The following is an 18,737-nucleotide window of genomic DNA, read 5'->3' as shown; positions in this document are numbered from 1 at the left end:
AAACAACAGAATGGGAAAGACTAGTGATCTCTTCAAGAAAATCAGAGATACCAAAGGAACATTTCATGCAAAGAGGGGCTCAATAAAGGACAGAAATGGTATGGACCTAACAGAAGCAGACGGTATTAAGAAGAGGCGGCAAGAATACACAGAAAAACTGAACAAAAAAGATCTTCACAACCCAGATAATCACGATGATGTGATCACTGACCTAGAGCCAGACATCCTGGAATGTGAAGTCAAGTGGGCCTTAGAAAGCATCACTACGAACAAAGCTAGTGGAGGGGATGGAATTCCAGTTGAGCTATTCCAAATCCTGAAAGACGATGCTGTGAAAGTGCTGCACTCAATATGCCAGAAAATTTGAAAAACTCAGCAGTGGCCACAGGACTGGAAATGGTCAGTTTTCATTCTAATCCCAAAGAAAGGCAATGTCAAAGAATGCTGAAACTACCACACAATTGCACTCATCTCACACGCTAGTAAAGTAATGCTCAAAATTCTCCAAGCCAGGCTTCAGCAATACGTGAACCGTGAACTTCCAGATATTCAAGCTGGTTTTAGAAAAGGCAGAGGAGCCAGAGACAAAATTGCCAACATCCGCTGGATCATGGAAAAAGCAATAGAGTTCCAGAAAAACATCTATTTCTGCTTTACTGACTATGACAAAGCCTTTGACTGTGTGGATCACAATAAACTGTTGAAAATCCTGAAAGAGATGAGAATACCAGACCACCTGACCTGCCTCTTGAGAAATCTGTATGCAGGTCAGGAAGCAACAGTTAGAACTGGACATGGAACAACAGACTGGTTCCAAATAGGAAAAGGAGTACATCAAGGCTGTATATTGCACCCTGCTTATTTAACTTCTATGCAGAGTAGATCATGAGAAATGCTGGGCTGGAAGAAGAACAAGCTGGAATCAAGATTGCTGGGAGAAATATCAATAACCTCACATATGCAGATGACACCACCCTTATGGCAGAAAGTGAAGAGGAACTCAAAAGCCTCTTGATGAAGGTGAAAGAGGAGAGTGGAAAAGTTGGCTTAAAGCTCAACATTCAGAAAACGAAGATCATGGCATCCGGTCCCATCACTTCATGGGAAATAGATGGGGAAACAGTGGAAACAGTGTCAGACTTTATTTTTTTGGGCTCCAAAATCTCTGCAGATGGTTACTGCAGCCATGAAATTAAAAGACGCTTACTCCTTGGAAGAGAAGTTATGACCAACCTAGATAGCATATGGAAAAGCAGAGACATTACTTTGCCAACAAAGGTCCATCTAGTCCAGGCTATGGTTTTTCCAGTGGTCATGTACGCATGTGAGAGTTGGACTGTGAAGAAGGCTGAGCGCTGAAGAATTGATGCTTTTGGACTGTGGTGTTGGAGAAGACTCTTGAGAGTCCCTTGGACTGCAAGGAGATCCAACCAGTCCATCCTGAAGGAGATCAGCCCTGGGTGTTGTTTGGAAGGAATGATGCTAAAGCTGAAACTCCAGTACTTTGGCCACCTCATGCGAAGAGTTGACTCATTGGAAAAGACTCTGATGCTGGGAAGGATTAGGGGCAGGAGGAGAAGGGGACGACAGAGGATGAGATGGCTGAATGGCATCACTGACTCGATGGATGTGAGTCTGAGTGAACTCCGGGAGTTGGTGATGGACAGGGACGCCTGGCGTGCTTTGATTCATGCGGTTGCAAACAGTCAGACATGACTGAAGGACTGAACTGACTGAACTGAACTGAATATCGTCTAGGTAAATATTACACGTTTTCATTGTAAAATCAGAAGGATTTGAGGGCTCTGAGTTGACACAGTGGCGGATAACTTGTAATATCTAAAGTGAGTTTTGTTTGACTAATGGGATTGCTCCTCAGTCCATATTTGTGATGAAAGCAGTGAGGGAAAGCCAAGAGCAGTATTATTATTAATAGATGGCCCTGTACTTGGAAGATCATATGAGATCAGATTTGATTCTCTAATATTGACATACTGAGAAAACCTTCAAAGGTGTTTGTTCTCCATGCATTTTTATAATGTTCTCTTTAGTGTTGCAATAATTAACAAACCATCACATATGAATATAGGCATTTATTCTTAAAATGGTCCATTTTTTAATTGATGGAATCATTAACACTCTGATATTTGCTTCTCTTACTAGGCCAGTGCATGGTCTGTAGATTTCACACTAAAATTCAAGTTAAGATTCCTAGTATTCCTTATTAAATGATTTCTATAATCTTTTGGTAGCTCAGATTTCTCCACAAAGAAAGACACCTTGGTTACTACATACTTTATGTTGCTCCAAGAATTCTGTTTTCTGACTTTTGTAGTGACTAGATTATCATTAAGTGTAAGGTTGCTTAATAGTTCAGCAAAAAATTGCCATGGAACTTTCTGAAAAATTGACCTCTTAAAATCTAAATGGAATTGTTTTATATTTTTCTTATTATTTGACTTCTATGATTGTGTGGGCTAGATTAATAGATAAATGGGTATGAAATGACAAATCATTGTTTTACAAAAATATTTAAAATGTGTTTCCTTCCCACAAACAAAAAATTAATGCAAAAAAGAATAAATATGTTTCTATTTAAGTTCATTCTTATAGCAGAGTAACTTGAGACAGCTTTATTTGATGGCATTTAATTTAATTAAAATTATCATTATACTTTTTTGTTACATTATCCTTTGAAATTATTGAAATAGCTTAAGTAACATTGTTATATCTCTACTTGATAAAATGGAGAAAACAGAAGTTTAGATACAGAATGGTAATAAAATGATCATAATATGTATTTTATTTTATTAGAAGTAAGAACATTGTAAAAATAGTCATTTGAAGAGAAAAAGGAGATAAAAATAGTGAATATTTACATTTTCATACATCATAAAACAAAGAATGCATTTTTATATAAAAGTACATATTGTGATATATGTGTGTGTGTGTGTATGTATGGCATGATCACTACCAAGTTTTTCTTGGCATACTCTGGCATAAACATATTTTAATATATTATTTAACATCTTTTGTTTGTTTTCTTTTAAACAGCAAATGCCAGTCTTCTTGGAGGTGGAGGTGGTAAGTCCTCAATATCACTTAAAATATATTTTATTACTACACCAACCAGAAGATGTTTAGTAAGTTCCATGATACTTTAACAAAATTAATTTTGCTGTATTCATCAACCATGCAAATTATAATCTTCCAGAGAATAATTCATAACAGAAATATCTTGGGTTTACCTGAATGTTATTTTAACTGACTTCAAAATATGCAGAATACGGTTGTTCTTCTCACGAAGCTTTGTGTTTCTACCTTTGGCTTAAGCTATAGCAGCAGTAAGCTATTGAGATGAATACGCATATAGTAGATAATAGATTCACTTTGAAAGAATTACTTTATTGAAGTATAGTTGATTTAAAATGCCTTAATTTCTTCTGTATCACAGAGTGATTCACTTATACATGTGTGTGTATATATATATATATATATATATATATATGCGCATGCTAAGTTGCTTCAGGCGCATACAACTCTATGTTACCCCAAGGACTGCAGCCTGCCAGGCTGCTCTGTCCATGGGATTCTCCAGGCAAGAATACTGGAGTGGATTGCCGTGGCCTCTGTGTGTGTGTGTGTGTGTGTGTGTGTGTATTCATATATATATTCTTTTCCATTATGTTTAATCACAGGATACTGAATGTAGTTCCCTGTACTAAACAGTGGGATCTTGTTTATTCATTCTATATATAATAGTTCATGGGCTCTCCTGGTGGCTCAGTGATAAAGAATCCACCTGCAATGAAGGAGATGCGACAGATGTGGTTCAATCTCTGGGTCGAAAAGACCCCCTAGCGAAAGATATGGCAGCCCACTCCAGTATTCTTGCCTGGGAAATCCCATGGACAGAGGAGCCTGGCGGACTACAGTTCATGGGGTCACAAAGAGTCGGACACAACTGAGTGACCAAACAACAGCAACAGAATATTTGCAAATGCTAATCCTAAACTCCCCATCCACCCTCCCACTTTCAGTCTATGTTGTCAACCGCAAGTCTGTTTTCTGTTTCTGTGAGTCTCTTTCTGTTTTGTAGGTAAGTTCATTTGTGTCATATTTTAGTTTCCACATATAGTGATGTCATATGGTATTTGTCTTTCTATTTCTGACTTACTTCACTTGGTGTGCTAATCTCTAGGTCCATCCATGTTGCTGCAAATGACAGTATTTCATTCTTTTTATGGCCGAGTAATATCCCTTTGTGTATATATACCACACCTTATTTATCCATTCCTCTTTCAATAAACATTAAGGTTGTTTCCATTTCTTGGCCATTTTAAATAGTGCTGCTGTGAAGGTAAGGTGCGTGTATCTTTTTGAATTATAATTTTGTCCAGATATATGCCCAGGAGTAGAATTGCTGGATCATATGGCAACTCTATTTTTAGTTATTTTGAGGAACTTCCATACTGTTTTCCATAGTGGTTGCAAGATAGAGTCACTTTTTTAAAGAGTCACTTGTAGTGTGAATTCTAAAACAATGCATCTGGAAACTTGTGGCTTTTCTTTCTTCGTCATAACAAATAAGAAAATGTTTGTAGCCTGAGGGCTTCATATATTAGCAACTTACTGTGAAAATAAATAAATAAATAAATTAGTATTGACATTTTGCTTTTTCTTTCTTCCTTTTTAGAGGAGAAAGAGATCAAAGAGAGATGAGGAAGAGAGAGATTCCTATACTAGGAATTCTTTCCTGATACTAAATTCTTGGAATAAAAATAAAATATTATTTTTATTTCTAGGTTGAAAGGTGAAAGCATTCCTAGCCCCAGTCTATATTACATGGCGAGGGAGGATAAACATATACAATAGAATGGGGTCCTTTTCATTTAGGGCCCAGATGGACATAAATCGGTTTATTTTCTCTCTTTCTTCCTCTTGCTCCTTCTTTTCATGTACATGGTTAAAGTAGACATGATTATATAGAGCTTTAGATTTTCAACAAACAAGTTGGAACTTGTTTTCTTGATCTTGAACTTTTAAGAAATATAATCCTTTATTAATCATCACCAGGAGCTTTCAGTATAAATTTTATTAGAAAATTAAAATTTTAATCATTGTTCTCATATTTGAATCAATAGATTTTTAAAAACAGAATGTTGGAAATAGAAATGATAGAAAGCTGTTTAAACTAGAAAGTGCTCTTCATATTATCATGTCAATGTACATTCTGTAGCAAAATATTTTTCTTCTTCCTCAAATTTCTTTAGAAAATATATGCAAGATTTCTCGTCCTACTTCTTTTTTGGTATTCTTTGGGAACTAGAAGGGAAAATTTCCTTAAGAATTTACTGGTTTTTTGGTAAACTTTTATCTCTAGGTTTCTTATATGAAAGAAGCATTAAATAATTCATTCATAATGCTGATTTTCTTACATGACATATTAGTATTTTAACAAATTGGGCTACTACCGTTAAATAGGATAAAAATGTTAAAGTTGAGTCTACATGTACAAATCCAGACTATTATAGTCCTTGGCTAAAGAAAAATGAATTAACTAATTATATAAGTTAAAATCATTTTAGCGGCCCTTAGCAGAAAACCCCACAATAATAGGGACTTAAAAGAGATAGAAATATATTTCTGTCTCCTCTAAAAGTAGCCTAGATGTAGGCTAGACCAACTGTGTGATAATCCCATCCTGTCGTCAAGCACTCAAGCTCTGACTTTTATGGTCTTCTTCCTACTGTGTGGAACTCAGGGTCCATGAAGGCTACTGGACTTTAGCCATCAAAAATATAGGGGTCAGTAAGGGGTAAGGCAACAATAAAAAAAGATGGCCCTTCAAAATCAAGCCAGTTTTCTTAGAGCAGCTATACTAAAGTCCCAGATTACCCTTGAATTGATCAAATGTTCATTCGTGGATAAGATAGTTTTATTCCAGGAAGCAATATGCTCATCCAAAAAAAAAAAAAAAAAAAAAAAAGCAGTGTTCTCTTTTCTGTGGAGGAAGGAGATGGTGGAGGTTTTGGCAGGCAATGACTACTCTCTGCCATTGTGAGAAGGCAGGCAGCTAGTTCAAGCACCCTTGTCGAACTGCTTTGTCTCAGCCTACATGTACACGACTGGTGTGTACAGAGTTAACTTTAGTGAGTTAGCCTGTATTTCCTTGCAGTTCCTCCAGCCTGTGTGGGAAGAAATATTGTAAATATTGGAAAATATTGTAAATTTTCAGCAATGGCAAGACGTTCAGGGATAGGCAAACTCAGTTTTTCTTTATCTGAAGAATATACTTGAGTCCTCTAGATGGTTGATTTTGCTAAATGCATTTATTTGCCATAATTTCTCATTTCTAAGTTCTAAAATTAGCAGCTCAGTATCATTATAAAGATAAATTATAAGTATTTAAGATGGCTGTAATTTCTTTCATTAAAGTAGGTCATTGACAGGTTTAAATTCATTTATGCACTTCTGGAGATGTCAAGATTGCTCTAAAATACATGTTTGATTTTTAGAAGGCTGCATTTAAAAATTAAATTTAAGGAATATTTTTAGCCTTCTTTGAACTTATTTTTGGCCTTTTGATTCTATGAGAGATCTTATTAATCCTGCCAGTGATATTTGTACAGCAACAGCTAATAATCATCCAATAAGGAACACTTGAACTGATATAATACTCTTGGATTTAATCAGTGATTCCTTTGTTGACTTGAATTAATATCCCTTCAAAAATCTCTAAAGGAAATAGTTCTTTGATTGACTAAACAATTTTATCAAGAAAATTTGGCACCATATAAAAAATAATAAGGGTACCTTAAGTACCATTTTCTCAGGTTCTCAGGAGAGCTTCCCTCCAATTCTGTGTAAGTTGTATTTGAAATTTAGGCAAACTCAGTCTATACAAAATTGTATTGCCCATAGTCTTAGCATTTTGCTGTTCTTTTTTGAGTGCTTATTAGCAAGACATCTCCTAAAAGGAGATTGCGAATATGGTTAAAATCATCCTCTCAGTGTTGGTTTTAAAGTGAGAGATCATTTCACGTAGGTGTGCATTTTCATCTTTTGCCAGAGGTCACTATCTTTAGAAACTTCATGTAACGTAGCGTCATTGTAGTGACCATGTGATAGGCTTTCAACTACCTAGTCACATCAGCTACAATACTTGGTAAAATGGATCATCTTTGTATCTATTTCCTAGATATATTAAGGGCATATAAATATATAATAATATTTAAGTAAGAAGTGGCTGGTCTATAGTGACTGGACTCTATCTTTCAGGAAGCCTTTATATTGTCTATGTAATGGTACAGTGTCAAAAAAATCTTAGAAGTCGTATTAATTTTTTACAAGGTTACCATCATTGCTCACAGTAATAACCTGCATAGCTGTATAGCACATTGATATATAAAAGAAGTGAATTTTGTTTTCTTATTTAGTGCTTTTGTTAGTCAGGGTAGGCTATATTAAACTGTTCTAATGGCTTAAAACAATAAGGCTTGTTTCTTGTTCACATCATAGTCTCAGTACCTTGGTGGCTATCCTACTCAGGTTCTGCTGCAAGTGGTAACACAGAGTTTCGGGTTGGTTTCCTATCTTGCACCTACTCCATGTGATATGTGACTCCAGTCACAAAACAGGAAGAGAGAGCTGGTGGATCTTGTGGGTTGTATTTCCAGAGCAGTTCGTGAATGGCTTGTGTCAATTCTGCTTGTTTCATGGGTCAGAATTCAGACAGGTGACCCCTAACCTAACTACAAGGAAGCCTGAGAAGAATGAAATGGTGTAGTAAATACCTAGAGCTGTCTCAGACACAGTGCACAGGTGAGATCGGTGTTTATTCTTGTTCTAATGCTTGAGAGGGAGAAGGCAATGGCACCCCACTCCAGTACTCTTGCCTGGCAAATCCCGTGGATGGAGGAGCCTGGTGGGCTGCAGTCCATGGGGTCGCTAAGAGTCGGGCACGACTGAGCGACTTCCCTTTCACTTTTCACTTTCATGCATTGGAGAAGGAAATGGCAACCCACTCCAGTGTTCTTGCCTGGAGAATCCCAGGGACGGGGGAGCCTGGTGAGCTGCCGTCTATGGGGTCACACAGAGTCAGACACAACTGAAGCGACTTAGCAGCAACAATGCTTGAGAGAAATGTGATTTAGGGAGATTTGGTGACTTCTTCAAGGTCACACAGCATATAAAGTGCAAAGGTCCAATGAAAAGATAGGGTTCTTGATTCCCATTCAGGACTCACACTGTTACTGATCTGTGATTTTTAATATATCTTTGATCTTTAGATTTGCCTTTTCTGTGCACAAGTAGGTGAGTGTTTACATCTGGAAGAATTAAGGAGAGGAAAGGGAAACATGCAGCTGAGATACAGATGATGCTTTCCCTGGCTTATTTTTACAAGGCTTAAGCTCAGTTGATAATTTGAAAATGCATACAGTGGCACTGTCTTACAGTACCTGTGGACTGTCATCCACATTCATGTACCTTTTTTTGTGTATTTCATGTGTAGTCTGAGAGCACATTGCATTTTAAATACCCATTCACTCATCTGTAATGAGCATGTTTTACATACACAAAGTCCTATGATGTTGTACTTTTGGAATATATAATAAAAAAAAGACCTTTGGAGCCAGTCTTAAATTATGTCAAGAAGCAGAATTATAAAGAAAAAAGCGGAATTAAAAGGATACTTCCTTGATTTCCTTTCAGAACGTTATGTAACAGACTAGAACAAAAACGACAGTTTCTTAGTTTAGATAATATCTTTCCTTTTCATTGTCACAGTAATTAACATAGGACTGGAATTGGCTGATAGAACCCAAACAAGACCTGGTTTATGGGATTTGCTTCCTTTTTAGGCTGTCAAAAGCTCCTGAGTACTGAAGCCTGAGGCATAATGTTAGACATTTAAAATGACATTTTCTGACAGAGTAGCAATTTAAGGTTGACTTTTTATATGCATAAATTTGTAGGACTGCTTTTTAAATTATACACACACATATATACATATGTATAGACATAGCATATATTTGTATCAATACTGTGATTCTAGACCTTATCCTTGAGGTACTTCTGTGACAGGTTAATTTTAAGAACTCTAGGCATAGGCAACTACCGCTAAATAAACTCTCAGCCCCAGATGGAATGCGTGGGAAAGCTGCTTTTCTAGAATGAGAACACAGCATATATAATGCTATTCTCTACCTCCAAAGGCTTCTTGCTCTTCTTGTACCCCTCGATAGAAGGGCCTCAATAGACATGAGCTTGAGTAAGCTCCTGAGTTGGTGATGGACAGGGAGGCCTGGCGTGCTGCAGTCCATGGGGCAGCAAAGAGTTAGACATTACACAGTGACTGAACTGACTGAGATTTTAACAGGGTGAGGTGCCAAATGCATCTCAAAAGGAGCAAAATCATAAAACTATTTGATGTCATACAGTAGATGCTATCAGTGTATCTACTCCACCATCGTGTTTCTACATACAAACACACATATGAGCACATGTTCATTCATTCATTCAACAAATACTAACTTCAGTTCAGTTCAGTTCAGTTCAGTTCAGTTGCTCAGTCGTGTCTGACCCTTTCGACCCCATGAATCGCAGCACGCCAGGCCTCCCTGTCCATCACCAACTTCCAGAGTTCACTCAGACTCACGTCCATCAAGTCAGTGATGCCATCCAGTCATCTCATCCTCTGTCATCCACTTCTGCTCCTGCCCCCAATCCCTCCCAGCATCAGAGTCTTTTCCAATGAGTCGACTCTTCGCATGAGGTGGCCAAAGTACTGGAGTTTCAGCTGTAGCATCATTCCTTCCAAAGAAATCCCAGGGCTGATCTCCTTCAGGATGGACTGGTTGGATCTCCTTGCAGTCCAAGGGACTCTCAAGAGTCTTCTCCAACACCACAGTTCAAAAGCATCAATTCTTCGGTGCTCAGCTTTCTTCACAGTCCAACTCTCACATCCATACATGACAACTGGAAAAACCATAGCCTTGACCAGACGGACCTTTGTTGGCAAAGTAATGTCTCTGCTTTTGAATGTGCTGTCTAGGTTGGTGATAACTTTTCTTCCAAGGAGTAAGCGTCTTTTAATTTCATGGCTGCAATCACCATCTGCAGTGATTTTGGAGCCCCAAAAATAGTCAGCCACTGTTTCCACTGTTTCCCCATCTATTTCCCATGAAGTGATGGGACCAGATGCCATGATCTTCGTTTTCTGAAGGTTGAGTTTTAAGCCAATTTTTTCACTCTCCTCTTTCACCTTCATCAAGAGGCTTTTTAGTTTCTCTTCACTGTCTGCCATAAGGATGGTGTCATCTGCATATCTGAGATTATTGATATTTCTCCCGGCAATCTTGATTCCAGCTTGTGCTTCTTCCAGCCCAGCGTTTCTCATGATGTACTCTGCATATAAGTTAAATAAGCAGGGTGACAATATAAGCAGGAGCCTTGATGTACTCCTTTTCATGTTTGGAACCAATCTGTTGTTCCATGTCCAGTTCTAACTGTTGCTTCCTGACCTGCATACAAATTTCTCAAGAGGCAGGTCAGGTGGTCTGGTATTCCCATCTCATGAAGAATTTTCCACAGTTTATTGTGATCCACACAGTCAAAGGCTTTGGCATAGTCAATAAAGCAGAAATAGATGTTTTTCTGGAACTAACTTAGTAACAACTAATTGGAATCCCCAAGTGGTTCAGTCAGTTCAGTCAGTGAAGAGTCTTCCTGCAAGGTGGGAGACACAGGTTCAATCCCTGGGTTGGGAAGAACCCCTGGAAAAGGAAATAGCTACCTACTCCAGTATTCTTGCCTGAAGAATTCCATGGACAGAGGAACCTAGTGGACTATATTCCATGGGGTCACAAAGAATTGGACGTGACTGAGTGACTAACACTTTCACTTTCAACTACGAAATACTAATTTAGTAACTACTGTGTGTCAGTATTGATTTTTATTTATTTATTTATTTATTTATTTATTTATTTTTTTTATTTTTTTTTTAAATTTTTTTTTTTAAATTTTATTTTATTTTTAAACTTTACATAACTGTATTTTTTTTAATTGCAAAATGTTTGCTTTACAATATTGTATTGATTTTTGCCGTATATCAACATGAATCAGCCATAAGTATACATATGTCCCCTCCCTCTTGAATCTCCCTCCCACCTCCCACCCCATCTTACCCCTCTAGGTTGTCACAGAGCACCAACTTTAGTTCCCTGCATCATACAGAAATTTCCACTGGAAATCTAGTTTTCCCATATGGTAATAGTATTGATTATTGATTTGGCAGTAAACATAGAGCTTTTTACCTGTGACCAGTCATGGCCCCTGTTTGACTGAGTTGTCTGAGCAGTTATCATTCACCATGTTCTTTCAGGTGTTCCAAGAATTTTCCTTGCATGGATCTTTTGAATTAAAATGATACATTAATATCAATAGAATGGGCTTCAAGTATCATACTTCTTAAGAAAAGCAGAACAGATATCCTGAAAAATAGATTTTTCACAAAAACCCTGAGTTTCAACCAAGGATTCCTAGCATGAAAAAGCAACACATTGAAAGGGCTTTTCAAGTGTGTCTAAGTGGGAGTGCTTTCATAAATACCTTCTCAACATTCACAGGAAGAGTGGAACACCTCTTATTCACCCTCCACCTACAGAATGGAATCCCTGTGGAGATTACGTGATTCACTCTTGTTATATCTTGAGATCTGGCTGGGCCTTTGGCATGCTGGGGGTAGATCTCAGAGAGTGGTCTGCAGTGAGGGACCAAGACCAGTTAAGGCAGGTATGGTGTCGGAGGTGGCCCCTCATGAGAGTCAGTCCAGTGTGTTGGGCAGTGAGTTAGCCTGCTAGCTGCTGCTCAGCAGATGGAGGGATCCCAGCACAGTGAAAGAAATTCAGCAGATTTCGCCGTGTTGGTCAAGTGGGGACGCAGTCTCAGGAGTAGAGCTTGAGAAAGGGATGTGATGCTGAAATATGGAAGATAAGGCTTAAGATCTGACTGTGTCAGGGAAATTGATTGTGGTCACTGCAGGTGGGTGAGCCGCTAGGGCCCATCAGGAGGTTCAGAAGGAGGGGGTCAGGGGGTGGAGGGACCAGGAGCCAGGCCAGGTCTGACAACATGCAGCTACATACTGAGCCAGCACAAATTGCCCCTCCCTCCTTCTTCTCTTCCTTCTTTCTTTCCTCCTTCCCTCTTCCTTTTTTCCTTCTTCCCTTTTTCTCTTTCTCAGTCAACAGCATGTATTGATCACCTGCTGTATACTAGTCTTGACACTGAGGTAGGAATGATTCTTATAGCCAAGTGCAGTCTGAAGTATTAATATAAGTATTTATTTACACATTAATATTATAAGAACCAGAAAGGTTCTTAATACAGGAAAATAGAAGCAGAAAAGGTGAAGCCAACATGTCAGTGTGATTAGGGAAGGCTTCCCACATAGGTGATATCACTGGAGCAATCTTGGAGGATGTATTATTGTTTTCTAAGAGAGGAAAGAAATGACCCACTCAGTTGTATTTTTTACTTTTTGATGTACATATATCATATAGATATCTTACTGTGCTTCAGTGGTTCTCCTCACTGTTCTACAGTCAAGATATTCAGACAATGGTTAAACAGTTTCCTCTGACTATTCAGGCATGCCACATAAAATGGAGTGAACAGTGTCAGAACTGAAGGAAAGAGCTCGGGTACTAGTGTTGTTGGTAGCAAAGGTCCATCACAGCAAGCTGGGTAAAATCTGGTGGTCACACCCACACAAGCTCCTCCTTGCCTTGCCTTCTACTCTGACTACCTCACCTGTATCTCAGTCTAGCAACAAACACATTAAATGCCCCTTCATTCTGGCCAAGCTATTGAACCTGGAAGGATACAGTCCCCTACTAGGGCATCAGTTCTGTTCAGTCACTCAGTCGTGTCCCACTCTTTGTGATCCCATGACTGTAGCATGCCAGGCTTCCCTGTCCATCACCAACAGCCAGAGCTTGCTCAAATTTATGTCCATCCAGTCAGGAATGCCATCCAACCATATCATCCTCTATCATCCCCTTCTCCTCCTGCCTTCAATTTTTCCCAGTATGAGGGTCTTTTCCAGTGAGTCAGTTCTTTGCATCAGGTGGCCAAAGTATTGGAGTTTCAGCTTCATTGTTAGTCCTTTCAGTGAATATTCAGGACTGATTTCCTGTAGGATGGACTGGTTGGATCTCCTTGCAGTCCAAGGGACTCACAAGAGTCTTCTGCAACACCACAGTTCAAAAGCATCAATTCTACTGCGCTTAGCTTTCTTTATAGTCCAACTCTCACATCCATACATGACCACTGGAAAAACCATAGCCTTGACTAGATGGACCTTTGTTGAAAAAGTAATGTCTCCGCTTTTGAATATGCTGTCTAGATCCGTCATAACTTTTCTTCCAAGGAGCAAGCATCTTTTAATTTTATGGCTGCAGTCATCATCTGCAGTGATTTTGGAGCCCCCCAAAATAAAGTCTGTCCTGTTTCCCTTGTTTTCCCATCTATTTACCATGAAGTGACAGAACTGGATGCCATGATCTTAGTTTTCTGAATGAGTTTTAAGTCAACTTTTTCACTCTTATCTTCCACTTTCATCAAAAGGCTCTTTAGTTCTTCTTCACTTTCTGCCATAAGGGTGGTGTCATCTGCATATCTGAGGTTATTGATATTTCTCCTGGCAATCTTGATTCCAACTTGTGCTTCATCCACCCTTGCATTTTGCACAATGTACTCTGCATATAGGTTAAATAAGCAGGGTGATACAACCTTACATACACCTTTCCCAGTTTAGAATCAGTCTGTTGTTCCATGTCCAGTTTTAACTGTTGCTTCTTGACCTGCATACAGATTTCTCAGAAGGCAGGTCAAGTGGTCTGGTATTCCCATCCCTTTAAGAATTTTTCACAGTTTGTTGTGATCCACACAGTCAAAATGTTTTGGCAGAAGTAGATGATTTTCTGTAACTCTCTTGTTTTTCTATGATCCAAGTGATGTTGGCAATTTGATTCTGGCTCCTCTGCCTTTTCTAAATCCAGCTTGAACATCTGGAAGTTCACAGTTCATGTACTTTTGAAGCCTGGCTTGGAGTATTTTGAATATTGTTTTGCTAGCATGTGAGATGAGTGCAATTGTGTGTTAGTTTGAACATTCTTTGGCATTGCCTTTCTTAGGGATTGGAATGAAAACTGACCTTTTCCAGTCCTGTGGCCACTGCTGAGTTTTCCAAATTTGCTGGCATATTGAGTGCACCACTTTCATAGCATCATCTCTTAGAACTTAAAATAGCTCAACTGGAATTCCATCATCTCCACTAGCTTTGTTCATAGTGATGCTTCCTAAGGCCCACTTGACTTCGCATTCCAGGATGTCTGGCTCTAGGTGAGTGATCACCCCATGGTGGTTATCTGGAAAGTGCAGATGTTTTATTGTATAGTTCTTCTGTGTGTTCTTGCTACCTCTTCTTAATATCTTCTGCTTCTGTTAAGTCTATACCGTGTCTGTCCTTTATTGTGCCCATCTTTGCATGGAATGTTCCTTGGTATCTCTAATTTTCTTGAAGCAATCTCTAAGCTTTCCAATTCTATTGTTTTCCTCTATTTCTTTACATTGATCTCTGAGGAAGGCTTTCTTATCTCTCCTTGCTTTGGAACTATGCATTCAAATGGGTATATCTTTCCTTTTCTCCTTTTCCTTCAGCTTCTCTTCTGTTCTCAGATATTTGTAAGGCATACACTTCTTTTCTCAGATATTAGGGCATCATCTTCTTTAAAAGAAAAAAAAAGAGGTGTTTTTTAAACTCATTTTTAGAACCTTGGCAACTTCTACCATAGGTAGTACATATTTCATTTAAAATTTCAGGTGTTCCTATTTTCCATCCTGGATTTTTAACATGCTTAAACATTTCAGTTTTGATTAGTTTGCTCTAGGAATATAATATCTTTATCATTAGATGTTCTCTAAATGAAAAGATAAAACTTTAAAAAATACTTCTAGCAGACAACATGATGAACATATGCATATTTATGCAATAATAATTTTAAGCATTGTATTACATTTTATTTCTAAAAAGTGTCTGTAGCTAAGATAGTATCATTTTCTTTAAACACTATGATTTTTTTAAATTCTGCAAAATAAGGAGACTAATATATATTTATATAGATGTGGAAATGAAGCACGTAATATTGGTATTACATGGAAAGAGGGAAAGGCTATTTTTTCATTCATGTTTGTCATGCTACAGGTATTTAACCAGTTATATCTTTCAATCAGAACTATGATTGTCATTATTGATTTTTCTTGTTCAAACCTGTTGACAAAACTTTAATGTGCTAATGTGCCAGTTAATAAGATTTAACATTCATTGATAAATAGAATCAACATGCCTTAGGAAAAGTTTTTACATAGGTTGGCTTAGCTCTTTAGCTCTTTAATTCATGGTTGAAAAGTGATGGACAATGAAGATCATGGGCAATAATCTCTTAACATGTTACTTGATTTATGGTTTTCATTGAAAACAATGAACCAGTTTTGTAATATGCTTGTAATTTGAAATATTAAGGCCTAAAGACAGTAGGTTACTTTCAACCAGCAGTGTAAGCATTGGAGCTACAACTTTTATTTTATGTTTCTTTACAGTAATCACTCTTTAAGTTCATAATTTTGTGCACTATTTGATATAATTGGTTCTTTTCTCTGACATATGCTTCCTTTCATTATCTTGCGGATATTCCATAAAGCCTTTGTGTGATCAGTGTATTCAATCTGAACACACTGAAGAAAAGTAAAACCATTTACTCTTAAGTTTTCATGGTTGAGGTTCAATTTCCAGTTAAATTACTTAAGTTAAATTAAATTACACTCAAGTTAAAATGATAAATCTTATCTTTGTTTAATATTTCTTCACACAACTCAATAAAAGATTTTATGTGTTCATTGCGATAGCTGTTTTGCTTATTAGTGATATAAACTGTTGAGACAGAAAATTGTTGAATAAAATAGTAATACTTTTATAGAACAGATAACATGAGAAGGAATTTTTCACATGTGTTATTGAGGTAGAGAGACCCAACTAGACTGAGGGAAAGACTTGAGATTTTAAAGATATGGTAGACTGAAGAAATCAGAAAATCTCCTTGCAATAAACTCACATAAGTTAGGGATAAAAAAATGAATTGAGGTATGTCAGTCACCTTGCAAGAAAGAAATTATATCTTTGGTTGCTATAAATAAGAGAGTACTGGAACAGCAAAGTGAGCCAAAACTGTCATGTAGACTCTAGGTACCTTGCGGTAGTGTAGGTGGTGGGGGGGTATTGGTCAATGCAGGCCATGAGGCGAGTTCTCATTCGGGGAGCAGACAGGATTGCATAATGTAGGAGGTTAGAGCTTAGGTCCTTAAACTAACTAAAGCCAAGTTCCTGAGACTGTTACAATCTCAACAGAAGGGTAGATTTGAAAACAAAAAAAATTCTCTACTGGCTCAAGGTAACTGCAAGAAGGACTCTAAAAAGTTTCTGTCTTTATCTTGAAGCTTCATTGTGTTTGATACTGAAATCTGCACTACCTATGTATGTGACAATCCCAAACACAAGAACCCTGACTTTATAGTGAATAAGCCCGATAAACACTACCTCAGCCTGGTAATGAAATTCACAACTAACAGCGATAAATCATATTGATAGGATGTACCTTTGATATGATATATTGAAAATGCTGCATTACCTCTTATTTTCTCTCAAAATCAATACCATCAATCTAATTATGAGTAAAATATCAGACAAATTCCAATAGAGGGGCATTCAACAAAATATTGGATCAATATACATTGAACCTATCATATTTTGATATCATTAAAAAAAAGGAAAATCTGAGAAACTCTCACACCTAGGAGGAGCTTAAGAAGACATGACAACTGACTCTAATGTACTCTTCTGGATGATATCCTGAAACAGAGAAGATACTAGATAAAACTAAGGAACTATGAATAAACCATGGATCTTAGTTAATAATTATATGTCAGTGTTGGTTCATTGTTAAAATGTACCACACTTGCTTAAGATTTTAAGAATAAGGGGAACTGGATGTGAAGTACATGGGAACTTTCTGTACTATCTTCTCAATTTCTCCATAAATCTAAAATTGTCCAAAATCCACCTCAAATATGCAAAAGTCACAGTAGATATTAGGATTAGACTTTGAAGCACTTAAAGGTAGCTAGATAGCACTGTAAAAGAGAATTGAAAATACTAATAAATGTGTTTAATGCAATTAAATGTATAAAAATGAGAATCCAAACTCTAAGAAAGTGATAAAATATGATCAATAAGAGGCAGATGTCAAAAGAAACAAATCCTAATCCTAGGATTGAGAAATATGGACTTTGAAGTTAAAAGCTCTAATAATAGATTTTATAACATCATATTAGACATAGCTGAAGAGAGAATTAGTGACCTGGAGGATAACATTGTAGGAATTACCCAGAATGCACCACAGGGATATAAATAGATGGTAAATATGAAAGGGAAGGCAGAAACAAGGCAGAAAGAGGGCAAACATTTGACATATAAACAATGGAAATTCCAGAAAGTAGGATTGCAAAAAAGGCAATATTTGAAGGGAAGATAGCTGAAAAATTTTCACTGTTGCCAAAGAAATAAATTATCTCAAAAATAGACATTATGGATTTCTACTGAGGAAAAACTAAACCAAGAAGTGGACACATTATAGTGAAGCTTTGGAACACAAAATAGGTAAAGACTTTTTCTTTTTTTAAATGTATTTTTAATTTGAGGATGATTGCTTTACAATGCTGTGTTGGTTTCTGCCATATAAGAATGCAAATCAGCCATACTGTGCATTTGTCCTCTCCCTCTTAAACCTCCCTCCCACCTACCCTATCCCACCTACCTCGTTGTCACAGGGTGCTGGGTTGGACTCCCCCTGTTATACAGCAACTTTCTACTAGCTCGCTGTTTTACATGTGGTAGCATGCGTGTATCAGTGCTGCTCTCTCAATTGGTCCCACCTTCTCTTCCCCCGCTGTGCCCACAACTCTGTTCTCTACGACTGTGCCTCTATTCCTGCCTTGCAAATAGGTCCCTCAGTACCATTTTTCTAGATTCTATATGCATGTGTTAATATACAATATTTATTTTTCTCTTTTTGACTTATTTCACTATGTATAACAGGCTGCGGGTTCATTTATGTCAGTTCAATTGACTCAAATTTGTTCCTTTTTATGGCAGAGTACTATTCCATTGTATATATGTACCACAACTTCTTTATCCATTCATCTAGACAGGTAAAGATTTAAAGACATCGGAAAGAATTGTCTATAAAGAAACAATTATTAGATTGACAGATAAATTACAAATAGAAATAGATACTAAAAGACAATGAAGTAATAACTGAGGGGAATTAGTGTTAGCCCAGAGTTCTTTACCCATGAGCACTTCCATTCAATAGTGAGACAAAATAAGGACATTTTTAGATAAGCATTGAAAAAATTAATCATAGATCCTTGCTGAAAAAGCTGGCAAAATGTAAACTGGAGAAAAAAGAAATTTGAACCCACTTCCCACCCCCCACCAAAAGACTGATGTATCAATTCTGTTATTATTTTTTAAAGTTTTTTAGATAGAAAATTTTAAATGTCCATATCTAGATTAAAATAGTATTACGAATTCAATTGTATCATCATGAAACTTCATC

General features: G+C 37.3%; 1 protein-coding gene across 3 annotated transcripts in view; it reads left to right on the top strand.

The window, feature by feature from the left end:
- Positions 1-18,737, top strand: part of MACROD2 (mono-ADP ribosylhydrolase 2) — a 2,318,987-nt gene that overhangs the window by 549,110 nt on the left and 1,751,140 nt on the right. For all 3 annotated transcript variants that reach the window (XM_044928284.2, XM_025264700.3, XM_025264701.3), the window contains exon 4: positions 3,055-3,084. In XM_044928284.2, coding sequence (XP_044784219.2) covers positions 3,055-3,084 — 30 coding nt within the window. The remainder of the gene's footprint in view (positions 1-3,054; positions 3,085-18,737) is intronic.

The sequence above is a fragment of the Bubalus bubalis genome, chromosome 14 (genome assembly GCF_019923935.1).
Source record: "Bubalus bubalis isolate 160015118507 breed Murrah chromosome 14, NDDB_SH_1, whole genome shotgun sequence".
In the NCBI taxonomy this organism is placed as follows: Eukaryota; Metazoa; Chordata; class Mammalia; order Artiodactyla; family Bovidae; genus Bubalus; species Bubalus bubalis.
Note: the sequence above shows the minus strand (reverse complement) of the source record. Positions and strands in the feature narration are given on the sequence as shown.